Genomic DNA, 25,519 nt, shown 5'->3' on the forward strand with positions numbered 1-25,519 from the left:
TATTTCAACTCCCCTACCCATCTGCCTGAAGATGGTTGGGTGCTGTCTTAGTTGAGAACACACACACACACACACACACACACACACACACACTCACTCGCTCACTCCATCCTTACTAAAGTCCTGTGTCCGAGTAATGTTGTCGCTCCTATATTTGAGAAAACAGAAGCAGGCAAAGGGAAATCACTGCCTGAAGCCGTGCTTTGATGGGGGATGTTACATGATAACTCAGGCTGGCTGGCTCAGAGGCCCTCAACCTGAATGCCAGCCACGTCAGTATCTTATAAACTGGAAAACCTCCAGGAACGTGAGTTTGCCTCCTCAAACCTAGGCTCTTATCCCAGCCTTAGTCAAATCGGTTTCTGTGTTGCTCTGGGCCCGAGGTGGCAGGATCATCACTCTGTGAGATGTGCCTGCCTGCTGCAGGGTTTCTGCTGAGCATATCACTAAAGATGTCACACCAGTTTCTCAGCTTTGTAGATGGACATGTCTTAACAGCACATCCCATTGCTGGTGAGGAGTCTGCCACCTTCCTGGGGATTCTGGGTCCCTGAAGGATGATGACTAGGCAGGAAAAAGCCCTTAGCTACTCATGGGCTTCATCTGCTATTCATCCATATGCCTGAGAAGTGTCAGCCATGGGTGTGAAGGGTTTGATGATGTATCCACCACTGAGGCCTGGGAGGTGACCTCCAACCTGTGGGTGCTGGACTTGGCCTGGGCTGGAAGTTCTTTGCCATCCCAGTATCCCTAAGGGTGTGATGGGTGGAGAACTGGTTTCTAGCCTACAATCTCTCCAAAAAAAAAAAAAATTCCAACATAGGTGTCAAAACACCGATTGCTCATCGGTGATCACTGCACCCTCAGCCCTGCCCTGCTCCCTGAGGGTTGAGGGCAGGGCTCTAAATGCAGACCCTGCAGTCACCGGATATTCTGGCAACCAGCTCCCGTTCAGGAGCTCCTGATCACAGGAAAGACACATCAGTTTGGAGCTGCTGTGAGTTTTAGGAGTTGTGACCCAGGATATTGAGTCAGATACCAAATATGTACATCTTATATCAATTTATCAATATCTATCTATAACCTACCAAGTCCATTTAATGTTGCTGGTATGTAACATGCTGGGGTGACCACTTGAGACTGGATAATCCATAAGGGACTCCTCCCTGGGGAAAACTGATTCTTTCTCAGAAGCCACGGGTGGCCTTAGCTCTTCATCTAGGGGTGGGGTCTTGCGGAGTTTACACCTTTCCCACTGGTATGTCAGCTCGTGATGTCATTATACAGGTCTTGTGTAGGTGAACCTATTGCTGAGATTTCATGGATGCGGCTTCCCTGTCGTGCTGGGAAGATGCTGTGTTGCAGCCGGCATCCTGGTTCTTACTGCGTTTGCACCTAAAAGCAGCCATTCAGTGCCTCCCCCCACCCCCATTTTTTTTTGCTTCTGTTAAGGCAGATGACAATTGGGGTTCAAGGGAAATGTCTTAGGGTTTCCACAGCTGTGAAGAGGCACATGAGAATGGTAATTCTTATAAAGGAAAACATTTAATTGGGGCTGGCTTACAGGTGCAGAGGTGGGCTCACAGCTTCTTCTAGGGGAGAGGTGCTGGGGTGCCCGGGTGGCGCGGCGTGGCTGTGCCCTCTTCCACAGTGAACTGGGGATTCTGACGGGCTTGTGTTTGCTTCTTCTCAGTGGACATCATGGAGATAAAGGAAATCCGTCCGGGGAAGAACTCCAAGGACTTCGAGCGAGCCAAGTCCACGGTCTCCCGCCACAAGGGAGACTGTTGCTTCACCATCTTCTATGGCACCCAGTTCGTCCTCAGCACCCTCAGCTTGGCAAGTGGGTGCACTTCCCTCCCTGGGCCTCCTTTTCCTGCTGAGACAGATCCCTGGGAGGGGAGGCTCACACCTGTGTGCCCACTGTCCCGTGTTCTGCACACCCTGTCTTGAGTCCCAGCGCTACTGCGCACCAGCTGTGACTTTGGGCCCAGTGTTCAACCTTCTGAGCCATAGTTCGCTTGGCTGTAAACTGGGGGGAGTGATGTGCTTTTCCCCTTGGGACATCACGGGAAGTATGTTGTGTGTCTGCCTGGCTCAAGGTGAGAGTTGAATAAAGGTGCTTAGCGTGGTCACTGCAGGCTGAGCTCTGCTGGACAAAAATGTCACTTCCTTTCCTGTAGCAGCTGCTGCACATCAAACACTGATCTGAATGGACTGTCCTGAGAATTTGGGTGCATATGAAAGTACAGAGAACACACATATATGCATGTGCACACATGTACGCAGCACACATGGATCCATGCACAAAGCACACACATATATACACCACATACACATGCCTGTATATAATAGAGTATGCATGCATACATGCACACAGAATACACATACACATAGCACCCACGTATATGCATGTGCATAGACGTACATAACATCATATACATTCATGCACACAACACAAACATGCATGCATGCATACATACAACACATGTATGCATGAACACAACACATACACATACACAGCACACACTCATGAACACAGCAAATATGTACACAACACATGCACATAGCACACACACATGCACACACAACACACATATGCATGAACACACCACATGCACACATACACATAATTCCACATAGCACATAAACACATAAATATGCACACATATGCCACAGATGCCTATGTACAGCACACACACAAACATACACATACAGCACACACATGCATGCAGTGCATACACATGTATATAGCACACACATGCATATACTACACACATGCATGTGTACATGACACAGCACATGTGCATACACACAGCACATATGTACATACAACACACATTTGAGAACATATAGACTCACATATGTGGAGATGGGATTTCTGGCCACCCTTGTGGTGTCTCCTTCAGAAAGCTGAACCGTGAGCTGGGGATGTAGCTCAGTTGTGGAGAAACCATCACAAGGTCCTGGATTCCAAGCGGGAGTTCACAGGTGACACAGGAGTTCACACGTCATTCAGGGGTTCACATATCACACAGGGGTTCACACGTCATGTGGAGGTTCACACTCGGGTTCACACATCATGCAGGAGTTCACATGTCACTCGGGTTCACACATCACACAGGGGTTCACACGTCATGCAGGAGTTCACACATCACCAAGGGGTTCACACGCCACTCAGGGGTTCACACATCATGGGGGGGTTTTCACACATCATGCAGTAGTTTACATGTCACCCAGGGGTTCACAAGTCACTCAGGAGTTCACACGTCACTTGGGTTCACACATCATGCAGGAATTCACACTTCACACAGGGGTTCACACATCATGCAGGAGTTCACACGTCATGTCACGCAGGGGCTCACACACCCTCTCTCCTGTTCTGTCTGCAGCTGACTCGAAGGAGGATGCCATGAAGTGGCTCTCTGGCTTGAAGATCCTACACCAGGAAGTGATGAGCGCGTCTACTCCCACCATTATCGAGAGGTACACACCTTCATTGTCCCGGGGTCTTTGGGATGTAGACCAAAGGGAGAAGACGGGACATGCAGCCTTCACGTTCATCAGAGCCCCGTATGCAGCGGTACCGAATAGTGAGGACTTTCCAGTTCCAGATAAGAGTCTCTCTCCCTAGTGTTAGCCCTGGCCGTTGGCATGAGCGGGCACTTCGGCCGAGTGGAAACACCCATTGGTGTATGTAAGCATGTGCATGTGCATATGAATCTTTCTGTGTATATCTGCATGCATATAAGTATCTGTTCATGGATGTGCTTCTATGTGCCTATTATGTGCAGTGCATGTATATATGAGTGTGTATTTGTGTATCTGTGCATGTGTTCACAGTGTATGTGTAATACATGTCCATATGTATGTGTCTCTGTGTGGTATGTGTGTGTTCATGCATACATGCATATAGGTGTCTGTGTGTGGGTCTGTGCATCCATGTGTGTGTGAAGGGCAGGTCTTCCTCCTGAAGGGATTTAGTGATGGACGAAGTGGACAGAAGCTGAGTCTGGAGGCAGCCACACCACGTTGGCAAGTGAAGGCCTCCTAGGGACTGTTTTCAGTATGACGTGTGTCATAGGACTCGGGGCTGGGTCACTCCCCTCCCCCCCCAGCCAATCAGCTGTTGGGGAGTCAGTGGCAGGTGATCTTCCCTGTGGAGACCTTGCCTATAGGCTCAGACAGGGGTCTTCAGCTGCTGGGGCACTGGCTCCCACGTGGCCTGTGGCAGGTCAGGACCCTCTTCCTGTTCCAGTGATGTTGTCCTCATTCTTTGCAGAATTTCTGACTTTTCTTTTCTTTTTGACCTCAAATCTCTTTGCAGTTGGCTGAGAAAGCAGATTTACTCAGTAGATCAAACCAGAAGAAACAGGTAAGGACCGTCGACAGTTCGGCAGTTTTCTCCGATACTTGCTTGTTTTAGTGTTTGGGGAGCAGGTTGGTCCATGTCCTGTGGTGGAAATGGTCTCAGGTTCTGGGGCCGACGGTTTTGGAGAACCCCACTGATATCTCTGCATGGGCACTGGGGCCTTGTCAGAGAGACTGGAACGCCATCCATGTCCTGGTAACCCAGCAGTAAACATCGTGTTTACACATCGCGACCACGGATGGAGCCTCCAGCATGGTGGGAGAGACCGGTCCTAGGGGAGCAAGCTTTGTCCAGTGACAGTGGTGTGACGCTGGGCTGAGGGGAAAGATGTGATGACATGTCCTTCGGTGTATTTCACAGTCCCTGGTGGGTAGGACTGTGTCAGCACACAGGGCTCTACTGAGTTTTCTCAGCCCTCTTCTTCCCTCCCTCCCTCCCTCTCTCCCTCCCTCCCGTCCTCTGTCTCCCTTTCTCCCCTCCCTCCCTCTGCCCCTTCTCTCTGTCCTGGGATTGAACCTAAGGCTTCCCGCACTCCAGGCAGTCACTCTCTGCCACTGAGCCATGACCGCAGCCCCTCACTGGTGGAGTCTAGGCAGGTGCTCTCCTACTAGGCAATGTCTCTAGCAGCCTCTTTCTTTTTCTTCTGACACAGAATCTCACCATGTTGTCCAGGCTGGCCTCTGACTCTCTCTGTAGGTAGCCCTGGCTGGCTTTGAACTTTCAATCTTCCAGCCTCAGTCTCCTGAGAGACCCTGCACCTCCAGGCCTGGGCCTCTTTAAACAGATATTCAGCTTGGGCTTGTCCTTAGGTGAAGGCAATGCTAACCAAGGAACTGTTTCCCTATTGGCGGATTTCATGTTGATTTTGTGAAGGACACCGCTAGGAAAATCTCTGGGAGTGCTTTGGTGTGAAGTCAGGCACCATTGTGAGTTGGGGAAATCTTTGGTTCTGGAATGCCCCATGCCGTGCCCAGTATGTGGTGGCAGGACGATTTCCAGCTGTGGTCCTGAGTGGTCCCTCCCCCACTCCCTGCTGCCCTGGTCTTCAGTTCTTTGTTAGTCAGGAGGATGGATTGCCACAGCATCCTTTGCTTAAATTTGCATTTCTCTCTGCGTTGGTGACTGACCATCTTTTTGTTTATTTCCTTGTTCTGATTAATAATGAAATGATAGAAGCCACTCTGGGGCTGGAGAGATGGCTCAACCCGTAAGGGCAATCTTCGCTCTTGCCGAGGACCCAGGTTTGAGTCCCAGTACCCACGTGGCGGCTCATGACCATTCATAACTGTGGTTCCAAGGGATCCAAGGCCCTCTTCTGACCTCTACAGGCACCAGGCACACACACACATAGTACCCGTGCACACACACAGGCAAAACACTCATATACATAAAATAAAATAACCAGGGCTGGAGAGATGGCTCAGAGGTTAAGAGCACTGGCTGTTCTTCCAGAGGTCCTGAGTTCAATTCCCAGCAACCACATGGTGGCTCACAACCATCGGTAATGAGATTTGGTGCCCTCTTCTGGCCTGCAGTCATACATGCTTTATATATAATAAATAAATAAATCTTTAAAAAAAAAAACAAAAGCTATAAAAAAACACCCCCCCCCAAAAAAAAAAACCCAAAACAAAACAACACAAAACCACCCCTCATGGAGCTGTGGAGAACACAGCAGCAACACTAACTCTTTATAATCCTTGTTTCGTTTTTGTCTCACATTTGACCTTCTGTTTAAAAAAAGTTTGAGACTCTGGCTTAGTTGGTATAGTGCATGCCTGGCGTGTATGCAGCCCCGGCTTTCATCCCAGCCTGAGTGGAGGTGTGGAGTGGAGGTGGGGAGTGCCCGCTGTTCCAGCACTTGGCGGGCCTGGAGCAGGAGGGTCAGAAGTTCATGGTCATCACCTGCTGCTTAGAGGGTTTGAAGCCAGCTAGGGCCACGTGAGGCCCTATTTCAAACAAACAAACAAACAAACAAGCAAATTCTTTTCTTTCTTGTATTTTTGGTTTTCATATTCAAGCCAGAACTAAAAGATACCAGCTCTCCCATTGTGTCCCTGTGTCCTGAGGGTGACCTGGTGTTGGGCATTGCCATCTGTCTCATGATCACTTCTGTCTCTTGTTCAGTGTAGTGGGACATTTGTGACCTGTAACCCCGCTGACCACGCTTTCTCTCCTCTGCATCTCCCTTCCATCCATCATCTCATGTCCACCTGCACCCGGCTGCCCTCTGGTGTCGCCAGGGTGGAGCTAGAGGGGTGCTGTGGACTTCTACAGACTGAGGCCTCCAGCGCTGTCTTCTCGGGGATTGTGCTCTTTGTGAGGACTGGCTTAGGGGACAGAAGGGGCCGCTCTGGTCGCCACTGTCCTGAGGGGGGTGGAGTTGTCTATTTCTGTCTCTTCTTGGGGCAGAGGTGGACGCCTTTCCCTTGTTGAGGATAGATTCTTCAGATTCTGACTAGAAACCCATCTTCCCGTTAGCCAAGAGGGGACCTGTTTCTGGCAGTGGTCCCTGGCTGTGCCTCCACCCATTTTCTCTCCCAGCTCCTTCCCAGCAGTCCCTGCTGCTTGTCAACCCTGAGAATTGGGAAGCCCCACCTTCTCCAGGAGGCTCCAGGGATACTTCAAAAGGAACTTTGACCAAAGCGCTCCAGAAAGAGCAGAAAGGATGGCCTGGCCAGTTCCCTCCCTTTCCTGTCGCCCACGGCCGCTGACTAAGCCTGCTTTCCCGAAGGGAAACCCAGGAGCTGCCAAGGGCAAGAATGGACTGGCCTAGCTCAGGCGGAGCCCGAACCCCAGGTGTTTTCCTTGGCCCGAGCCCTGTCAAACTTCTCAGCTTCTCCTGGGGCACAAGGGTAGCAGCTGGCTCTTGTGGAGAACTCGATTGCCAGCCAATGGCCACTGTGTTAAGACCATCACATACCTACCAAATGCTCCCGGCCAACCACTGAGCTAGGCACCCATCTGCCACGTGAAGACAGGGAGGCCCAGAGAAGCCAAGCCACTTGCCTGAAGCCATCCAGTGTGCTGAGGATGACGCTGCTGTTTGCAGCCGCAGCTCGCTTATCTATTAAGTGAATTTTAAGTGCACAGGTCTGTGGGGTTAATTGTGTCCACAGAGTTGTGCAACTGTTGCCACATTCCATCTCCAGAGCTGACAATGAGTTCCATCTCATTGACACAGGTCCTTATTAAACTCTGAGTCCCCAGCCCCTCCCTCCCGCCTCCCGGGAGCCATTGCTCTGTATGATTTGGTCACCTCATATAAATGGAACCATCATGCGCTGCCTCTTGCTGATTTGAATTCACTTGGAATAAAGCCCTCGGGGTTTATCCACGCTGTGGGCAAAGCGTACCCCGATATCTGCAGGCTTCTTTCTACTTTTTCTTTTGAGACAAGGTCTCACATGGTTGTCCAGGCAGCAAGCTTCGAACTTGTGATCCTCTTGCCTCAGTCTCCAGAGGAGCAGAATTGCCTTCTTTTTTTGAGACTGAATAGTAATTCCATAGCTTGTTCACTCTTGGGCTTCTTCTGCCATAGTGACTAATGGCCCACGCATGGGAAGCACCTGCTGGGGTACCTGCTCTTCATGCCGGAGCAGTGGGAACTGGTTAACCCTCTGAGGAACTCCTGTGCTGTTTTCCGTGATGCTGGTGTCCTCACCCAGTGCCTCACAAACGTCTCTTTCTTCCTCCCTCATCCTTGCCGACACTCTGTTCCCTCCATCCTCGCCCCCTGGGTTCTACCACCGAATTTGCATCAGCAGAACAGACTTCCTTCTTCAGCTCTGCTGGGACTGAGGGAAGACTGTTAGGTCTGCGGGGATGTGGGAGGGGAGCACTGCAGGTGGGAGATGGGGTGGGGTGGGGTAGGGGAGCTCACTTAGCTCCTGGATGCAAATAGGTTTCGTGTGGTTAACAGCCAAGGCCACACCTGTGCAGATTCCGTTGTACTGGCCATTGTTTTGGGTCTGGGATTAAAAAGATTATTATTTTATGTATATGAATGTTTTGTTTGCATGTATGCGTGTGTGTGCACTGTGTGTGTATCTGGTGCCCAAGGTGTCAAGGTAGAATCCCCTACCCTAGCACTGGAGTTACAGACGGCTGTGAGCTGCTCTGTGGGTGCTGGGAATGGAACCCAGGTCTTCTCGAAGAGCAGCCTTGTGTAACTTCTCCCATCCCAGTTCCCGCTTTTGACATAGGGTTTCACTAGATAGCCCAGGGTTGAGAAGTAAGTTCTCAAGGGAGGGGGGTTCTCCGTCTCTTGAGGGCATGGTGAACTAGCCCCCTGCCTCCTCTACATAATTTCCGATGTGGGGGGTCCAGACCCGAAGAATTTTCATCTTGACTAATCCTTGGGAGGCGGCTTTGGATCCCCAAACAGCTTCAAGAGGCAGAGTCCTTCAGCTCCACAGTCAATGTAGGAGTTGCTGAGTACATGGGTCATTTAATTAGTGACAGATACACTGTGTATGTGGCTGGCTGCTGGTGTGCTGACCCGCACAGATAAAGAACATATACATCACCTTAGAAAGTTCTGTGAGGTTAGTTAGATAGGTTTGGGGGTACATACCTGTTATTTTTACCCTTGGGATGCTGAGAACTACATGGTGAGAGCCTGTCTCAATGTTTCATTGATTACCTGGATGAGCACGCGTGCATGCATGCGCACGCGCACGCGCACACGCACATGCACACACACACACACACGAGGTGGTGGGAAAGGGGTGGAGAGAGAGGGAGACAGACACTAATAGAAGCAGTAACACTGCTTGTGTGCTCTTGGGGGTGATTGATGATTATTCCTCAGTTTTCTTATCTATAAAGACCCATGATGTCATCCAGATGTTGGTTTATGGGATTCAGTGAGGTCACACGGTAAAGTACCTGGACAGGGGTGGCTTACAGAAAACATTCCGAATTAAATATTTATTGTCATCATGGTTATAAAAAGCTGTGGGTGTGAGGTGTTTAGCATCAGGGTGGCAGGCAGGTTCCTGGGGCTCTGCTGGTGATGGCTGCCCAAGAAGTGTCCTTGAAGGCCCCCCAGGACTCAGCTGGGCCTTCTGGTGATCAGTTGATGATGTCTGCATAGAAGGGGGTGTCAGCTGCCCCTTGGGGGAAGTTGTTTTTTGTTGTAGTTCCCAAAAGAGATCACTCTGGTTTCCAGTTGAGCCCTCAGATGGGATGGGAGTTACTGGTTTGTGTCCAGGAAGCAGATGCTGGGGACTGGGAAGAGACTGAGTGGCTACAGAGAGCAGGCAGCAGGGCTGCTCCAGAGGGAGTTCAGGCACTGCCCGCCAGCTCTCTGGAATGAAGGTGCAGAGACGCAATTGGGTACTGAGGGCTCCTGGCATGGGGTGGTCCTGTGAGTAAGGCACTCTCTCCGTCTCACGGGGGATGGTAGAGGTGGGGGCAGCGGAGAGCTGCTGGCTTCCCTCCTCCCAGCTGCTGGGGAGAGCTTGGGTTGGATGTGTGTTCTTGGAGGTGGGGGTTCTGAGAGGGGGCTCAGTTGTTCCTAGCATGAAGAATCTGAGAGCGCTTTGTCTCCCCCCCCCCCCCCCCCCCCCCCCCCCCCCCCCCCCCCCCCCCCCCCCCCCCCCCCGCCTCTGCTGTCTCAAGTGCCTTTGGGCAGGTGTCTGCTTGGAGTGCTTGGGTTCAGTGTTCCAGGTGCTCCTCCTCCTGTGCCTGCTCCGTTAGTCAGTCCCTAAGCAGCTGTATTGGCTCTTGGGACCCCTCCTTGTTTTCAGTTTCCAGATGTGGGCACTTCCTTTACGGGTGCAGCCTGGGCGTCTCCTGAGGGCTTCTGATTTCTTCCTCCTTCACCCCCGCGTTCTCGATCTTTCTCTGCGGTGTCTTTCCGTGTGCTCCCTGCTGCTTCCCTATCTTCGTCCTGCCCTGCCCAAGGGGTATGTCACTTACTCTGCAGGGTGCCTTCTGTAGTCTGCTGGCTTCTAGGCACAGTCAGCCCTCATGGCCCACTGGGGGTGTCCATCAGTGGGAGCCCGTGGTGATCTCTGCAAACACTATGATCTGCACGAGGCAAGAAGGAGGTCTAGTTCAACACAACTCAGTATCTGGTGCTGGTTCAAACTTGGAGAGTTTGACACCAGGCCGTTTATTTTAGGCATATTTAAGTACAGTACAATTTGGAAAAAACGATTTCCTGGTGATAGATAACTCAATCCCGTGTGCGTGACAAAGCTCAAGGCACAACTACATTGAAACTCCTCTGTAAAGTACACGCGACCCCTTCCAGAAAGATGGATTTTTATAGACTGAGAAACAATGCTTAAGATAAAGGTCTGTGGAGGTGACTGTGATAAACATATGAGTCTGGGGAGCCAGGTGTGGCTGGGGAACCAGGTGTGGCTGGGGAGCCAGGTGTGGCCTGCCATACAGATGGCGCAGGGGTCACCGGGCTGTTAACCACTCCCAGCCTTCTGGGCTGAAAGCAGGTTATATGTGTCTTCCCTTGAAGAGACTACCCTGTGTGTTTAACGTTCCTGGATTCCTAGTGCTTATCTGTGCACTCAAGGACCTCGCGCCCTCTGTAGGAGTCTTGAGTGCTGTTTGTGCAGCAGGGGAGGGCATCACCGTGCAGGCCAGACCTGGTGGAAGAAGCGGAGGGAAGAGCCGGAGGTGGCCGCAATAGTATGCGGAATGGCACTTACGGCTCTCCCCCGAAGATTATGACCAAGGCCAAGTTGCCGGCTTGGGGACACTGGGTGCATTTTCTGCCCTTACTTGTGGCAGGGTCCTCCTAGAGCATGCAGCCCTCTCTAGCTCTGCTGGACGCTTGGATCTCTGGCCAGAAGGACCCGAGTCTCTCACCCGTGGCCCCTCTGGCACGGCCCCTCATCTCCAGTGTCATGTCCTGAAGGCCATGGAATGTGGCTGTGTGGGTGGCCTGGGTTGTGGTGACTCTGGTCTAACACTATTTGGACAGCAGGCCTCTCCGAGCTTCAGTTTCCCTGGTGGAGGCGGCCGTAAGGGCTGCCTCCTGAGGCTTTTGAGGCTGAGGAACATGTAGCTGGACCTCAGGGAGCAGAGCCCCACCCGCGATGGGCCCCCTTAGCGTCACCTCCATTGTTCCCACTCCCCCCTTGCTCTCCTCTTCACTAGAAACTTCCAGAAGCTCAGGAGCAGCCAGCTCTTGGAGGTTCCGCCATCAGGTGTTCCGGCTCGATGACTGTTGTGGAATTTGGTTTTGATTTAGGTTGGCACTGTCCACCCCCACCTCCTCCATCCCCTTAAGCCACAACCCCACCTACTATGGACCCTGGGGCCAGAGCTTGGTGCTTTGTGTGTGTATAAGTAGGTATGAGTAGGGCAGGGAGGTGCCATGGCTTAGATGAGGATGGTAAGCAACTGCCTGGCAGTATTGTCTGCCTGTCCGTCTGCCCCTCTCCAGTTCATTTTACTTTGAAAGCCCATGAGTTTTGCTTCAGACTCTTTGGGTGCCTAATACTCACAGTGTTCTGCCCACATGGGGTCTCCTACAGGACTTGCCTCTGGAGCCATCTCCCTTGTGACCCATGTCTGCCACCATCGCCGAGGGGTAGGGACCAGCCCCCGTCATCAGGCTGTCCCTTTCTTCCAGCCCCCAAGCGTCTTGTTTCTCGTTAGTTTTCTCATGGGGCGGGTGCCAAGGTGGTTGTTGATAAGGTTGTACCACCCCTCCTACCCACCAATGAGGCTGATGAAACCGAGTTCTTCTTCTTTGCAGCATCAGCCTCCGGGAGCTGAAGGCCATCTTGCCCCTGGTCAACTTCAAAGTGAGCAGCATCAAGTTCCTCAAGGACAAGCTGGTGGTAAGTACCAAAGCTCAGCTGGGGAACTGGAACTCAGGCCTGCTTAGTGCCTCTTTCAGGAACACGTGCTGGTCTGGGGCTCTAACTAAGGTTGGCCTCTAACTCTTGATTGAGTGAGTGAAGTTTTTTAAAAACATTTTTCCTAGGGATAGGGTGACGGCTCAGTGAGTGAGTTCCTTGAGGACCTGAGTTCAATTCACAGAACCCATGTACAAAGAGCTAGGTTTTGGGCTAGCGATTCGGCTCAGAGGATGAAAGCGTTTTCCTTGCAAGTTTGGCAACCTGAGTTCAATCCCCAGAACCGCCATAAAGGTGGAAAGAGACAGCTCATTCTGTAACGTGGCTTCTGACCTCTGCATGCACACTGTGGCATCCCTGCCCGTTACATGTGTGTACACACAGCAAGTAGAAAGGGAGCCAAACTGGGCATGGTTGCCATGGGCTTGTCATCCCTGTCCTGGAGGGACTGAGAAGGATGGATCTCGGGGCCTGCTGGCCAGGCAGTCTGTCATTCCTAGTGTGTTCCGGGCCAGTGAGAAACCTTGTTTAAAACAAACAAACAAACAAAAAGACCCAACACACACACACACACACACACACACACACACACACACACAAAGTGTGAATATTGCTCGAAGAATGACTCCTGAAGGTCACCTTTAGTCTCCACACACACCTATGCACACATGCACACAGTCACACACATATACAGCCACATACACAGGTACACACACACACACACACATATGCACACAGCACAGCCGCATACACAGGTACACACACACACACGTATACACATGTACATAAAAACACACAGGCACACACATGCACTCCCATCCAACACACACACATATACACATCTACATTTTCTGCCTTTACACATTAATCAGAAATGTGTACTTTGATCAGTATATCTGAATTTGGCAATCTAAAAAAAGGTATCCCCTCTCCCCCGCAAAGGGGAAGTCATTCCCTGTGGCTCTTGGAAACCTGTCCAAAACTCTTTCCTCCTGGGGTTTCCTGGGGTTCAAAAGGGTGGACACCCTGCGTGTTCTCCCAGGCTGGAGACTGGGGAATCCCTGGCCTTTGGGGTTCAGAGGATTGTGGGTTGACTCCAGCCTTTCTGTTTGTGTGCAGAGGGCAGAGGGTGGAGGTGTGATGGTGGACACCTAGCTGTGTGTGGTCACCTTGTTTTTGTATACTTACAGGAAATCGGTGCACAGAAAGATGAGCTCAGTTTTGAACAGTTTCATCTCTTCTATAAAAAACTCATGTTTGACCAGCAGAAATCGGTAAGAGGGCTCTCATCTGTTCTCGTGTTTCTGAGTTGGGTGCGGAGCTGAGAACCCCGCAGGAAGGGCTTAGCTTTCACGGAGTCAAGGAAGCACAGATGAGTGACGTGAGTGGATGACTTTGGGAGGCTGGCCAACAGCCTTAACCTCCTAGAGCTCTGGGAAGTGTCGGGGGTGGGGCTTGCTGACCTCCCCGGTGGGGATGCCGTGGCCATAAATTTGATCAGAACTTTGAAGTGTATGAAAAGAAAACAGTGTAACTCACAATGCACTATTAAATCATTCTGGAAGGGAATCCAGCCAGTTGTTCAGAGCCATCTCTGGGTTTTATACTTTTATTGCTTCAGTTATTTTTGAGATAGCATCTCCTATATATAGTTCGGGCTGGCCTCAAACTTGCCATGCAAATCTGGCCTTGAACTTTCAATCCTCCTGCCTCCAGACCATGAGTGTCAGGATTACAGAGTGAGCTACCACGATCAGGTTTTAGGATCAGGGTGGGACCCAGGGCTTTGTACGTATCAGGCAGGCAGGCAGTCTAGCCACAGAGCTGACCTCTGACTTTTTCTTCTCTTACGTAGACACACCAGGCAATTTTAAAATTAAGATACACTAATTTTGATTTGAAGATGGCTTTTTGGCCACTCTGTTTTGCTAAATCCAAGAATACATCACCGGATTGTTAATTAGGCCTAACTAACACGGGCTAACGTCTAGGGCCCTTCTGGTGGCCTCCATGGAGGCTCCATTTATACGAGGCAGCTTTGTGCCCTTGTTTGAGACATAAAAACCACGTCCATCTCTCCTGGTCTGGGAGGTTGTTAGTGGTGTTTTTGAGAGAAACACAGAATTAAGAAACCATCTCTTCTACGTTTGCGTGTTGTATCAGTCAGTTCTCTTTTAATCTTCGGGTGGCTTCTGGGGACTGAACCCAGTCTGGAGGCTTACGTGGTGTCCTAATTGGTCTCTCCATTGCTGTGACAAACACCGCAAACAGGAACAACTTGGGGGAAGAGAGGGTTTACTTGGCTTACACATCCCAATTGTGATGTGCCCATCATGGAGGGAAGTCAGGGCAGGAGCCATGGCGGAGGGCTGCTGCTGGCTTCTTCCCCATGTTCGGCTCTCCGTACACACAGCTCAGGCCCTTGTGCCCAGGGATGGCACCGCTTACGGTGGCTTGTGCACTCCAACACCAACTAGTGTCTTAGTCACCGATCCATTGCTGTGAAGAGACACCATCACCAAGACAGCACTTATTTAAAAAAAAAAAAGGCATTTAGTTGGGGTCTTGTTTATAGTTTCAGAGTATGAGTCCATTGTTGTTATGGTGGGGAGCAGGGCAGCAGAGAGGGGTGGGGGCTGGCAAGGCCCATGGCCAGTTACACACTTCCTCCAATGAGGCTACACCTACTCTAACAAGGCCATACCTCCTAATCCTTACGAACAGTTATCCAATGGGGGACCAAGCATGCAGACATATGAGCCTCTGGGAGCCATTTTTATTCAAACCAGCACATCCCACTCCCTGGCCACCATAGGCACGTAGCCGTTTCGTCATGCAAAATGCATTTAGTCCAAACTTCAAAAGTCCCCATGGTCTTTCACCGCCAAGACTGCTTCAAAGTCCAAAGTCACTTCAAGGCAATCTCTTAACTATAACCCCTGTAAAATCAAAATAAAAAAGCAGACCATATACTTCCAGAATATACAGGCACAGAATATACACACCACTCTGAAAGGAAGAAAATGGAGTATAGTGGGAAGATACTGGACCAAAGCAAGACCACAAACCAGCTGGGCAAACTCCAAATTCTGCATCTCCATGTCTGATGTCAGAGTGTTCTTCAGGTCTCCAACTCCTTTCAGCTTTGTTGACCGCAACACACTTCTCTCTCTTGGGCTGGTTCCACTCCATTAGCAGCTCTCCTTGGCAGGTGTCCCATGGCTCTGGCACCTCCAACGACTTGGGGTCTCTGATGAAATCTAGGCTTCACCTTCATAGCTTCATGCAGTGGCCTCTCTGGGCCTCCGTGCAGGGACACCGCCGATACATTCTGGGCCTTAGAGGCTTTCTTTACCTGCAGGGGGAGATTCCACAGCCCCTTTCCTGTATTCTTGACTCTGAAGTCAGAACCACGTGGTTGAAGCTGCTAAGTTGGCTTGATGGAACTGGAACATGGCCCCCTCATCCAACTGCAGTTGCCCTGGTTTCTGCTGCTGCTGGTTCCTGTCCCTGCTTAAGCTTTCCTCTAATTCCTTTTCAAGAGTGGGAAGCTTAGCTGGATGGGGTCTTGACATGATGGCATCACTTTATCCCACTTAGCACCAGGCTTTTCTTTAAGCTTTTTATCTCCTCGAGCACAGGACTTAGTTCCATGACACTTCCCAGTGCTTCTTTTCTCCACAACCTGTACAGTTTGCATTTCTCTTTGTCCAGCTTGCTTCTTCTCAGTATAACTCTGCATAAGAGTGACCACTAATATCCACACGACAGAGTCAGCACTAGGCTGTCTTGAAATATCCTCTGCCGGGGCCGTTCATCCACAGCTCTCAAATTTAGTGCCTGGTAGATTTTTAGGACAAGGACAAACAGTAGCCATGTTCTTTGCCAAACTATCACAAGAACGATCTCAAGGCTGCTTACTAATATTCTTTCCTTCTGAAACATCTTTTTTTTTTTCCAAGACAGGGTTTCTCTGTGTAGTTTTGGTGCCTGTCCTGGATTTTGCTCTATAGAACCAGGCTGGCCTCGAGCTCACAGAGATCCTCCCGGCCCTTCTGAAACATCTTAAGGCAGGCTATCACACTTTACATTGCTCTCAGCATCACTGTCTTCCACACTCCTACCAGCATGGCCCGTTTAGCAGTGTTTAAAGCATTCAACTGCTCTCCTAATCCAAAGTCCCTAAGTCCACATTCCACTGACAAGCAGCATGGTCAGGCTTGAAGAGTAATACCCTGCTCCCTGGTGCCAACTTATGTCTTAGTCTGTGTTCCATTGCTGTGAAGAGACACCATGACCAAAGAGACTCTTATGAAAGAAAGCGTTAATCGGGGGCTGGCTTACAGTTCAGAGGTTTAGTCCATTATCATCATGGCGGGGAGCACAGCAGCATGCATGGCGCTGGGGCAGTCGCTGAGAGCTTTACATTCCATCTTCAGGCAGAGAGAAAGAGAAGAGAGGAAGGGACAAAGGGCGGGAGAGAATGGAAGGTGGGGCTGGGCCTGGCATAGGCTTTTGAAACTTCAGAGCCCACCACCAGGAACACACCTCTTCCTACAAGGCCACACCTCCTAATCCTTCCAAACAGTTCTTCAACCGGGGACCAAGAATGCAAATATAGGAGTCTATTCACCACAAGGAGCAACCAAGAACATGTCCCTACAGACATGTACCCACAGGCCACTCTGATAGAGACAGTTCCTCAATCGAGGGTCTCCTTTTCCAGGTGACTTTAGCTTATGTCAAGTTGACAAAGACTTAGCACACACAGTAGGTGCTTTTACCCACGGAGCAATCTCACTGGCCCTATTGTGTGTTCTATATCTCTATCGACCTATATCTCTATCTCTATATATTGGTTTGCTGGGTATGAGGACAGAGGCTTGGGAGTTGGGATAACTGTATTCCAGCCTACCCTCTGACTAAGGCATGTTGTGGAAACACTCTTTCCTCCCTCAATCTTGTCTGTGTGTGTTCAGTCAGGGCCCCGTTTATAAAGGGTTAAAGCTGTGTAAAACCATCTTTACATAGAGCCTGCAACAGCAACAGTAGAGCCTTGTGCTTCTTAAAGCAGGTCAAGGTTCTTTGTAGAGTTACAGTCTTTAACTGTCATTAAAAAAACCCACACACAATAACAGTGTGTGTGTGTGTGAGCTTTGATGGCGACAGCCGCCATCTTAGGTAATTGGCCTGGATTGAGCAAAGCTTGATTCGCTGAAGATAACTAACTGTGGGTTATGTGCTCAGTGGTTATGAACCCTTACTGCACTTGCAGGGGAGTTCAGTTTCCAGCACCCACAGAGGGGTGGTGTGCAACCTGAAACTCCAGCTCTGGGGGCTACAGTGCCCTCTTCTGGCCTCCAGTGGCACCTGCACTCATGTGCTTATACCCCACACAGAGACAAACACACATGAATAAAAATAAAAATTAACAAGTAAGTGGCTGTAAGTAAGCTTGACAATAGTGTTCCTGGGTAGTTCAGAACACTGTCTGTTGGACACATGGTGGCAAAACTTGAGAATAAAGTCTGCTCCAAAGCTGCTTCTCCTGTCAGTGGGGGTGGGGGTGGGTGGGATAGAATTACACATGAGCTACATTTCTTTCTTTTCTCTCTCCAAACCCAGGAACACACACACACACACACACACACACACACACACACACACACACGCATGCCCTTTGCACTGTCTTCCATGTTTCTTAACGCCCCATTAAGGCCCCTTAAAGTCCTTTCTGCCTTAGTCATTGTTCTAGTGCTGTGAAGGACACCATGACCAAGGTAACCTTGGCCTCATCCCCAGCCCAAGATGTATTTCAGCTTACTGTGTAGCCCAGGTTGTCTTAGAACTTGCTACGTGGCTCAGGTTGGCCTCAAATTAACTATCTGCCTACCTCAGCTTCCTCAATGCCACTACACTAGGCCACAAACTAAAGTTTTTATTATAATTCTTTTTAAAGTGTGCATGTGTGAGTGCGTGCATGTACTTGTATGCCTGTGACAGAGAGAAGAGAGAAGGGGAGGGAGAGGGAGCTACAGGGAAAGGAATGGGAGGGAGGGAGAGAGAAAGAAAGAGAGGGGGAGGAAGATATTGATTGATTGCTTTGAGTTTTAGGGACTCCCTAGTCTCGCTGGGATGTGCTAAGTGGAACCCTGTGGAAACATTCAGCCACGCCAAAGGGTGCCCTCTGGTGTTCAGAATACCACACTGCATCTCATTTTTAGTCTAGCCAGTGGTTTAAGCATTTTAAATTAACAGCCTCCATATAAAACTCAGATTTTTGGCTTGTCCTCCTCCTCCTCCTCCTCTTCCTCCTCCTCCTCCTCCTCTTTCTCCTCCTCCTCCTCATCCTTCTCTTTCTTCTCCTCTTCCTTCTCCTTCTAGGTTTTTCGAGACAGGGTTTCTCTGTGTAGTTCTGGCTGTCTGGAACTCACTCTGTAGACCAGACTGGCCTCTGGCCTCGAATTCAGAGTTCTGCCTGCCTCTGCCTCCTGAGTGCTGGGATGAAAGGTGTGTGCCATCATTGCCCTGCAGAATTTTGGCTTCTTAAAACCATCCACCTGTCTATATTGTGATCTGTCCATTCCTGGGTCCACAGTTGCCTGAGACATCCCATGGAGGGAAGTGAATGGCTGCCATCACCTTCCCAGGCTAGCCCAGTAGTTTCTCTCATTTTATATTCAGGAGCAGCCGTAATTGTCACCATGGGTGGGTGGAATGCCCTAGGCTGGCTGCTGCATTTTGTAATTCCGTGGTTTTAGAGTTTAAATGATACCACCCTAACCAACACTGGCGGTTTTCACTGGCTTGCCAAACCATCCTGCTCCTGTACAGGTCAATGCTTCCTTCAACTGCTAGCAGACTGTTCTGGCTCCTGAGCTCCTAGGATGGGGTAGGGGTGTTGGATTTCCAGGGTCCATGGAGCTGTCACAGAGACCTGTGATCCTCACATCTGAATCTAGGGAATGGGTACTTGCGCATCCATAACCGAAAGGTTTCTAGCTTTTAGTTGCCAGTTCTTCCTTGTGTCTAACCACCTGTCTGCATTACAGCTCTCAGGGCTCAATGTTGGAAGGTTGGGCAGTAGCAGGAAGATACATTGCTATAGCATCTAGCTAGCGGATAGTAATGTGAGCACAGCTGACAGCTGACAGCTGACAGTTCCTTAGGCAGGCCATATGACAGCAGTGCTGAGCACGTTACATTTTAATCCTTCTCAGAGCCCCGTGGAAGGTTAGATGAGATCACCAGCACTCAACGTGGTGCCTTGCTGGAGGTCACATGCCCCTGGTAAGCTGTAAGCTGCAGGACCAGGATTTCACATTTCCCAACTGACTTTGATGCCTAGCCACAGATGCTTCCTGTTAATTCTTAAAACACTTGTGGTGAAAACAGTTTCAAGGGTCTGTGAGAGGGCTCAGTGGGTAAAGAGGCTTGCCGCCAAGACTGATGTCCTGAGTTTGATTCCCGGGACCCACATGGTAGAAGGGTGAACGGAGTCCTGCTTGTTGTCTCTGACCTCCACATGTGTGCACTTCATCACTTCATGGGGCTTCATCACTTCATCTGTGCCCCTTCTCTCCCTCCAGCTTCCTTCCTTTCCTTCCTTCCTCCCTCCCCACGCCCTCTCTCTTTGTCTTTGGAGGTTTAGTTTCACTATGTAGCCCAGGCTAGCTTTAAAGTCACGATCTGTGGTCTCATCCTCCCCAGTGCTGGAATCCCAGAAGCAGCGCCCCCCCACCCCCATTTCCTTTCTGTAGGGTCTGGAGACAAATCTTGGCCCTTGTGTGACTGCAGTCTTCAACAGCTGGTTTGTGGATGCTTCTTGGTCTCATCCTGGTCCAGCCTGTGGCATCCTCTGTGGTTAGAGCACGTTCTAGGAAAACTAGAAAACCCTTAGGAAGAAAAAGCTGGTCACAGAGCCTGAGAGGCCACCTGCAGCCAGGCCCGGGATTGTGTGTCCAGTAAGAATCCATAGCTGTGCATACCTTTAATCCCAGCACTCGGGAGGTAGAGGCAGGTGGATCTTTGAGTTCGAGGCCAGCCTGGTCTACAGAGTAAGTTCCTATACAGCCAGGACTACACAGAGAAACCCTGTCTCAAACAAACAAACAAACAAACCCCAAGCAAAACAACAACAAAGAAGGAAGAGGAGAAGGAGGAAGAGAAGAAGGAGGAGAAAGAGGAGGAGGACAAGGAGGAGGAGGAGGAGGAGGAGGAGGAGGAGGAGGAGGAGGAGGAGGAGGAGGATTGGTTGTCCATTGGTTGCCCACCGGCTTGCACATTCCCTGAGATGGCCTGATGTCTTGTTGGAGCATTTTGGAGTGAGCAGATGATTCTAGCTTGAGGTAGCCTGTGTGTGTGTGTGTGTGTGTGTGTGTGTGTGTGTGTGTGTGTGTGTGTGTGTGTGTCCTCAAGCAGAGGCTAACAGTGACTCTCTGGTTGGCTTCTGTCCTGGTGCTCCTCAGACTCCTAGAGACTCATGGCTCCCACCTGCAGAGACAAGTGAGAAACCCCAACTGTCAGCCTGCTAGCCTCCAGCCCCAAGGAGACTCAGTTCCCCATCTTCAGTCCTGTGGGTCTTGCTCTCTCCTCTCTCTCTCCCTTTGACATGGCCCCTTGCCTTGTTCAACTGGGGCCTTTCCCCTGCTGCAGCCCGAGACCAAGGCGGCAGTTCTTACAGCCTTTGAGCTGCCGGAGAAAGTGAATTAATTTCTCCATTATTTTAGTCATTCATCCCTACTTCTGCAAGGGCTGTTTGCATGACCCATGAGGGTCCTGTGGCTGACACAGGCGTGTCCCCTGACCTCACTGACATCTTGCTGGGGTGGACAGACTCACAGATGTCTGGAGTTACTCAGAAACCAGTGTCCACCCAGGCTCCTTGTCAGATTAGATTTGACCCCAGAGTCTCACCCAGAAATGCCTTCAACACCCTGACTGGCTTGTGAGCCAAGGAACAAGTGAGGCCGATAAGCTCCCTGCCCTGCCTGAAGCCCCCCTCCTCACAAGAAACCCATGAATGGGGGCAGTGCTTGAGTTTGAAGGAGTGGCCCAACCTTCAGGCTGGTGATGGGGCATGTGACATCTTTCCAGAATAAACGGCATGCTCCGCCACCAGAAGCCCCACTTCCCCAAGCTTGTGGATGGCCAGAGGACCTGGCTGTGGGGAGCCGAGCTGTTTTCGATGTGTCTGTCACAGGCCAGTGACCACAGGGCCATTTCCACCTGGAATCATTCTCACCTTTAACAACTACAGGCCATTGACGAGGCAGACAAGGCAGGCAGAGGCTTTGGCTGTGTGTATGCACATGTGTGAGCACAAATGTGTGTCGGGACATGTGCGTGCATGTGTGTCTCAATGTGTGCACAAGAGCGTGTATGCACATGTGTTTGCATCATGCAGGTATAGGAGTGTGAGTGCATATTTGTATGTATACATGCATGTATGTGTGTAGGCATGGGCTGTGCTCAGCCAGTGAGCTGGTGCATTTGGAAGCCATGAAGGAAGTTCTCCTCTGTCCCTCATCACACTGGCAGCTGATGTTTCAGAGGCCGTGAGGGAAGGGCTGTGTTCCTTCTCTGCTGTTGAGATTGAGCAGTAAAAGGGTCATCTGTGTGACACTGAAGGTCTGGAACACAGCGGTGCGTAAGTTACCACTTGATGCCGGGACTACAGTACTCCGACAGAGGAACGCCAAGGAGAGGAGACCCAGTGTTAGCTCGCCGTCTCAGTCCATCGTGGTGGGGAGGGCGCCCATGGAGGCGGCTGCACGTGACAGAGAAGCCTCATATCACAGTGGACCAGGGAGCTGAGGTAGCCAGGCTGGAACCTTCTTCATGAGCTAAGCGCGTCTCCATCAGATTCCATGGCCTTCCAAGATGGCACTGCCAGCTGGGAAACAGGCCTTCGAAACATGAGCTTGTGAGGATTTAGGCCATGGAAAGCAAGGTGGTTCTGATGTGGGGTGTGTGTGTGTGTGTGTGTGTGTGTGTGTGTGTGTGTATGATATGTATATGTGTGATGTGTTTGTGTGTGGTATGCATGTGTGGTATGTGTGTGTAGTTTGTATATATGGGGTGTGGTGTGTATGTGTGTGTGTATATGTGTGTATTTTGTATGTGTGGTGCTGGGGATCAAGCCCAGCTAAACAAACACTCTACCCTGAGTTGTATCTCCAGCCTTTGATTAAACAAAACCAAACCAAACCGTTTTAAATGACATTCTTTTATTTGTGTGTGGCATGGATGAGGGAGGGTGTGTGCCGTGGTGTGGTTGAAGAGGTCAGAGGAGGACTCGTGAGAGTCAGTCCTCCCACTCTGTGGGCCCCGGAATCAAAGTCAAGCTGCTAGGCTGGGCTGCAAGTGTTGATGCCTGCTCCGCAGTCTCTCTGGCCCCGCCATTGCCTTTTTGGAGATGCAGTCTCCCTGTGCAGCCTGGGTTAGTCTTGAACTCACGATCCTCCTCGCCTGCCTCAGCCTCCTGAGTGTTGTAATTACAGGTGGCCACCAGCACATTCAATGCCACGTTGATACGTACTATTTGTTTTTCCTTCTCTTACATTTACAGAGATGATGTAATTTCTGTCCTTGGATCACATTTGTGATTTTGCCTGTGCTGAACCATCCTGGCGTCTTAGTACCGTTTCTATCGCTGTGATAAAACACCATGACCAGAAACAACGTAGGGAGGACAGGGCATATTTCAGTTTACATCTCTCAGGCCACATCCCATAGCTGAGGGAAGTCAGGGCAGGACCTCAAATGTCGGGAACCTGGAGGCAGGAGCTGCAGCCGAAGCCACGGAGGAGTGCTGCTTTCTGGCTTGCTCAGTACACACAGAGCCACCTGCTCAGGGGACATCACCATTCATAGTGGGCTGGGCCCGCTTATATCAATCGCTAGTCAAGAAAATAAACTACAGAGTTGTCTACAGGCAATCTCCATGGAGGCATTTTCTTAACTGAGGTCCTTTTTCCCAAACGACACTAGCTTGTGTCAAGTTGGCAAAAAACTAGCCAGGACACTTGCTTTGGTAATTTTTTCAAAAATAATTTTTTTATTATTATTGTTTTGATTTATTGTATTTTATGTGTTTGAGTATTTTGCCTGCATCTACATGTGTCACCATGTGTGTGCCTGGTGACTGGAGTTCAGAAGAGGGTGTTGGATCCCCTGGAACTGGAGTTACAGATAGCTATAAGGGTTCTGGGAACCGAACCCAGGTCCTCTGCAGGAACAGCGAATGCTCCTACCTGCTGAGCCATCTCCCCAGCCCACTGATAGCTTTAAAACAGAAGTCTTGGTGTCCTGATCCGCTTTGTCTGACGCTCCTGTTTTCTGCATGTCTCTCGTTTCAGATACTTGACGAATTCAAAAGGGACTCCTCTGTGTTCATCCTAGGGTGAGACACCTCGGACACCCTGCTGTTGAGGGCCGTGCCTGTGTGCCAAGCTGGCCTCTGGTGGCGGGGGTGGGGGCTGCTGTGTGCAGTTACTGAACCCAAGTTTGCAGCACAGCGTGAGTGAGTGAACAGCATTGGTAGGATGTGGAGCGTTGTGAGGAAGGTCTAGAAGTTTCTGCAGAGAGAACTGTGAACCTCAGGCTTTATTCCTGAAGCTTCAAGGAATGTGTCAAACCAATAGGTTTCTCCTTTCCCCTCCCCTCCCTTCTGCTCCCCTCCCCTCTGCTCCCCTCCCCTCTGCTCCCTTCCCCTCTGCTCCCTCTCTTCTTCCCTCCTCTCTGCTCCCTCTCTCCTCCCCTCCCCTCTGTTCCCTCTCTCTTCCCTCCCCTCCCCTCTGCTCCCTCTCCCCTCCCCTCCCCTTCCCTCTTCGTCCCTCTCTTCCCCTCCCCCCATCCTCTCCCCTCCCTTCTCTTCCCAATGTGTCACTTCCTGGCCTCTTGCTGCTCCGGTCTCCTGGTTCTGTCCCTCTGAGGGTTCTGAACTTGTGGCTGTGCTCCTCAGACCTCCTACAGCTCTTGAGTGCTGTCCGGGACCTCTAAGACTGTCTTGTTGGGGCCTCTCTTTGATTCTCTTCTATCTCTGTTTCGAGGTTAGTGGTGTGCTCAGCACAGTGGGTCTGGGGCTCAGGGTGGAGGTGGACCTTTTCTTGCAAGTGTCCCTCCCTCTCTCTAACCACCCTGTCACTCTCTCCGAGGGCAGGAACACAGACCGGCCCGATGCCTCTGCTGTCTACCTGCAGGACTTCCAGAGGTTTCTCTTACATGAGCAACAGGTGAGAAGATGGCAAGATGTGGTGTCAGGGACACAGAGCAGCTGCGCTCTCCCTGAGGTGGGGTGGGGCTCCAGACTGCTGTCCACTGCCACTGGGCCTCTTCAAATTCCCAGTCTCCTACCACCACTTTTTTTTTTTAAAAGATGAAAATAGACGCTTCTCCCATACAATACTTCCCAACCATAGTTCCCCTCCTTCCATTTCTCCCAGCTCCCTCCCAGCTCCTCTCTCCCCCAGAACCATCCCCCTCCCCATTCCTCTTCAGAAAAGAGCAGACCTCCAAGAGAGGACAGCCAAACAAGACAAAACAAGATATAATAAGACAAGGTGAAGGCCCTCATATCAAGGCCGGACAAGGCAACCCAATAGGAGGAAAAGGATCCCGAGAGCAGGCAAAAGAGTCAGAGATCCACCAGCTCCCACTGTTAGGAGTCCCACAAAAACACCACGCTAACAGCTATAGCACACACAGATGACCTGGTGCAGACCCATGCAGGCCCTGTGCTTGCCACGTCAGTCTCTGTGAGCCTGTGAAGCTTTAGCTAGAGGAGTAAGACAGTTGAAGGAGATCAAAGGGATACAAAATGGGAAAGCAGACCATGCTCACCGAACCCTATCGCCACTTTCACTGATCAAGAGTGGAAGGAGAGTGCCAGAGCAAGGCAGGTGCTTGAGGGCTTGAACGAGACTTTGCTCACCTGGCTGGCGTCCCCTGAAGCCACCTCAGGAGTGTCTTCCTGGGAGGCCATCCCTTCTGACTGACCTTCAGGTCCTCTGGGGGATGAGACAAAAGTCTCCCCAGAGGGTGTCAGGAACGTCATGTGATTTTATCTTACCACCCTCTGCACACCCGTGAGTCTCCCCCTTTTCCTTTGGCACAGAACTCTAGGTAAATGAAGTGTTGCATCTTTCAGTGTGTAAATACTTCAGTGCATGTCTCTCATAGATGGGAACTGGCTTTTAAAAAAATCACAGCCATGACACTCCTAAGATATGGTTTCTTACTGTTCTTCTTCTTCTTCTTTTTTTTTTTTTTTTGAGACAGGATTTCTATGTGCAGTTTTGGTGTCTGTCCT

The 25,519-nt window shown here is 50.6% G+C and overlaps 1 protein-coding gene across 1 annotated transcript in view; it reads left to right on the forward strand.

Annotated features, from left to right (window-relative positions):
- The window catches only part of Plcg2 (phospholipase C gamma 2), a 143,113-nt gene that overhangs the window by 60,540 nt on the left and 57,054 nt on the right, over positions 1-25,519 (forward strand). The window contains exons 3-9 of the mRNA XM_037206294.1: positions 1,694-1,843; positions 3,393-3,486; positions 4,328-4,375; positions 12,105-12,189; positions 13,398-13,481; positions 23,568-23,611; positions 24,371-24,443. Of these exons, the coding sequence (XP_037062189.1) occupies positions 1,694-1,843; positions 3,393-3,486; positions 4,328-4,375; positions 12,105-12,189; positions 13,398-13,481; positions 23,568-23,611; positions 24,371-24,443 (578 nt within the window). The remainder of the gene's footprint in view (positions 1-1,693; positions 1,844-3,392; positions 3,487-4,327; positions 4,376-12,104; positions 12,190-13,397; positions 13,482-23,567; positions 23,612-24,370; positions 24,444-25,519) is intronic.

The sequence above is a fragment of the Peromyscus leucopus genome, chromosome 5 (genome assembly GCF_004664715.2).
Source record: "Peromyscus leucopus breed LL Stock chromosome 5, UCI_PerLeu_2.1, whole genome shotgun sequence".
Classification (NCBI taxonomy): domain Eukaryota; kingdom Metazoa; phylum Chordata; class Mammalia; order Rodentia; family Cricetidae; genus Peromyscus; species Peromyscus leucopus.